The 2,760-nt window shown below is 44.6% G+C and overlaps 1 protein-coding gene across 1 annotated transcript; it reads left to right on the top strand.

The window, feature by feature from the left end:
* Positions 1-265: 265 nt before the first annotated feature.
* Positions 266-2,115, top strand: LOC139349091 (uncharacterized). Its single transcript, XM_070989583.1, has 2 exons — positions 266-689; positions 1,628-2,115. Exons 1-2 carry the CDS (start codon positions 379-381, stop codon positions 2,091-2,093), a joined length of 777 nt encoding a protein of 258 aa, XP_070845684.1. The 5' UTR covers positions 266-378; the 3' UTR covers positions 2,094-2,115.
* The last annotated feature ends 645 nt before the right edge of the window (positions 2,116-2,760 follow it).

Below are 2,760 nucleotides of genomic sequence, written 5' to 3'. Positions count from 1 at the left end.
GAAGTTAAACCATTAGAGGTAAAACAAAATAAAAAAAAAAAAAGGATTTTCAGCTGGTGTTCAGTTGCTCTGTTGCTCTTCAAGTTCCTAATATATATATATATATTTTAATGTTTGTATCTGAAAATAGCAGTCTTTTACACCGAACTGTTAAAAGATGCAAAAGACACACAGAACATGACTGGAAAACCACACAAAGGCTTCATTTTGAAACATGCAATGATGGACAACTTTTTATGTCCTAGAGAATCTGACAGCCCTTTGAAGCTGCCTCCTTGGACACATCTGCTGACACTTCACAGTGTATTCAACATGGGGAAATAATTTCCATGCAGCAACACTCCACCACTCGTCCCCACTGGTTCAAACCTGGCAGCGATGCAGTTTAGCCATCAGGTCACGAGCAGAACCTCTCTCCAGATCCCTCCCCAGCCTCAGACTGCTGTACTGGGAATCCAGCACTCAATCCTGCAGGACACCGTACAGCCCGTCCTCCAGGCCATCATCAATCCAAAGCGGGGTATGGAGGAACCCCTCCAGACACCACCGCCCCCCAGGACCTGCAACTCACCTGGACCTGCTGGGAAACCCTGCTGGAGCTTGGATGTGAGGGTGGCCGTGCTTCTGGTGACGCTGGCTGGAGCTGTAATCCTGCTGCTGCTGTACAGACTCTTACAGCTGAGACACAGGTGTGTACACTTCACAGAGAAACACATGATGTAACCAACCAGCCTTATCCACATGGGAATCTTCTCTGCTGTTTTTACCCCATTTACTCATTGTACTGTTTGCAAATATGGAAGCATATATAGGCAACGTTACTCAAAAGACAAAGCTATAGCTTATCAGGTGTGTTGCACCATCCATTTTCATTGATCGCAACATGATCAGATATGTCTGACCACATCTGGAGGCAGTCTGGCTCGTATTGCGTTTGGATCTTAGGTGTAAACGCCATCCGTACAATGTGCTGGCATCCGTACACAACCTAACACTGACACAGATATTTGTTTTTAGCCAACATGAAATAGAGGTTATTGTTCAGATCCAGATTCAGAGCGAAGAAGCAAGAGCACTGCAACAGGCACACATTTAATTACTGATAATGCTTCTATTCTGTGCCATGAAAGTGCCAAAAGATGTGTTATTCAACGGAACTGCATGAGAAATGAAAGCAATATGGGTTGGAAATGAATGATGTATAGTTAGAAATAACTCTGAAGCCATCTGTGCCGCTGATCTGCTGTTAACAAGTTACATGAATTATATGCCTGTGACTAGATAAATGAATAATTTTACACATGAAATTATTAATTTATCTAGTGACAGACGCTAGTGCTGCGAGATGGTGGGACAAAACTGATCCAATATTTTCTGTACAGAGAAAGGAATAAATTTATTGCCTCTGTTGCATTTACAAGAGGGACAAATAAGTCAGAATTTACCATCAACAGTTTATGAAGTTTCCACCGACTCAACAACTTACTCTGTGACAAAGACATGAGATTTATACAGATCTTGTCATCGAACCTGAAATGTTCAGCTACTCGTTGAATCTCAATGGGACCTTCACCTGGTTAAATAAAAGACAAAAACCAGCTTGATTTGTGATTGATGTGTCCTGCAGGCTGAGGTTGGCCAGGGCGAGGCACGCTCTGGAATACTACAGCTTCTTCCACTCCGCCACCTACACCCTCAAACACCCTGCACCACGTCAGGACCTGCCCACCAAGAACGGGACGGTCCCCGAAGCTACTCCACCTGTCCAAGCTGTACCCACAGTGACACCCACCGTCATCACCCCACTTCCACCCCCACCAGTGCCTTCTCCACCCCCGCTGCCACTCCCCCCACCTCCTGCACTACCCCCGCCACCGCTCCCCCCTCCAGCTTCTGTTCCTCCAACACCTTCTGTCCTGGCCTTCCCTCTCCCTCTACCTGTGATTCACACCACCCCGCCCAGCCCTCACCTGTCATGGGGCGCCTGCTCAGATGCAGATGTGTACTCTCGGATTGGAGCTTTCAGGCCCTCCAGGCTCTCCAGCCTCTCCAACCAATCGAAAGTCATCCTGTTTGAGCACTCGTCTCTCTGACCTCTGATGCAGAACATGGCTGGAGCTGTCAACGATTGAGAGGACTGTAGTGGTTACCAAAAACGTAATTCTTCTGATGGACTGATGATTATCAGGCATGATCAAATGTTTGTTTATAAATCTATATATTGTGTACAAGCAAGGTGTCGACAAATATTTGAATTTCAAATACTTTCAGGCCTCTCCAAAACTTCCAAAAATGAAGTTTAACTTTTGAAGTGATTGATTTATACACTATCCTTTAAAATGTACCAAACCGTGTGCCAGACCGCTGCAAGAAAGTTACAGTTTGAACTGAACATCCCAACCCGAATAATGCTTTGTTCCAGAGTGGAGAGTGGGGTTATCTCTTCATTCAGCCTGGTGGGAGCACTGTGACAGGCCCATGGTGGATATGTCTTTTGGATCCTCACATCTGTTCTGAAATGTGTTTTGGAGGTAAAAGAAAGAAAGCTGAGCTTGAAGAAAGACATGTTTTTGTATGCTCTGTCCTTCACAACCTGATAAATGCTCATAATTCAGAGCCTCAGGATCACCTTCAGAGTTTTATTTTCCAGATATTTTTTTCTGAATTTATGTTGTTAATAGTAACTGTCTGTTGGTATTGACCTTTCTGCACCTATAACTACATAGTGGCAAATTGAAAGGATCAGTATTGGGTGAAAAT

The sequence above is a fragment of the Chaetodon trifascialis genome, chromosome 20, assembly GCF_039877785.1.
Source record: "Chaetodon trifascialis isolate fChaTrf1 chromosome 20, fChaTrf1.hap1, whole genome shotgun sequence".
In the NCBI taxonomy this organism is placed as follows: domain Eukaryota; kingdom Metazoa; phylum Chordata; class Actinopteri; order Chaetodontiformes; family Chaetodontidae; genus Chaetodon; species Chaetodon trifascialis.
The sequence above is the reverse complement of the archived record's forward strand: the minus strand, read 5'-3'. Positions and strand labels throughout refer to the sequence as shown.

Bases quoted from the DNA above. Each gene is read 5' to 3' on its own strand.
- LOC139349091 (XM_070989583.1), top strand. From the start codon at position 379: ATGCAGTTTAGCCATCAGGTCACGAGCAGAACCTCTCTCCAGATCCCT. The intron at 690-1,627 runs GTGTGTACACTT...TGTGTCCTGCAG, and splicing joins CTCTTACAGCTGAGACACAG to GCTGAGGTTGGCCAGGGCGA.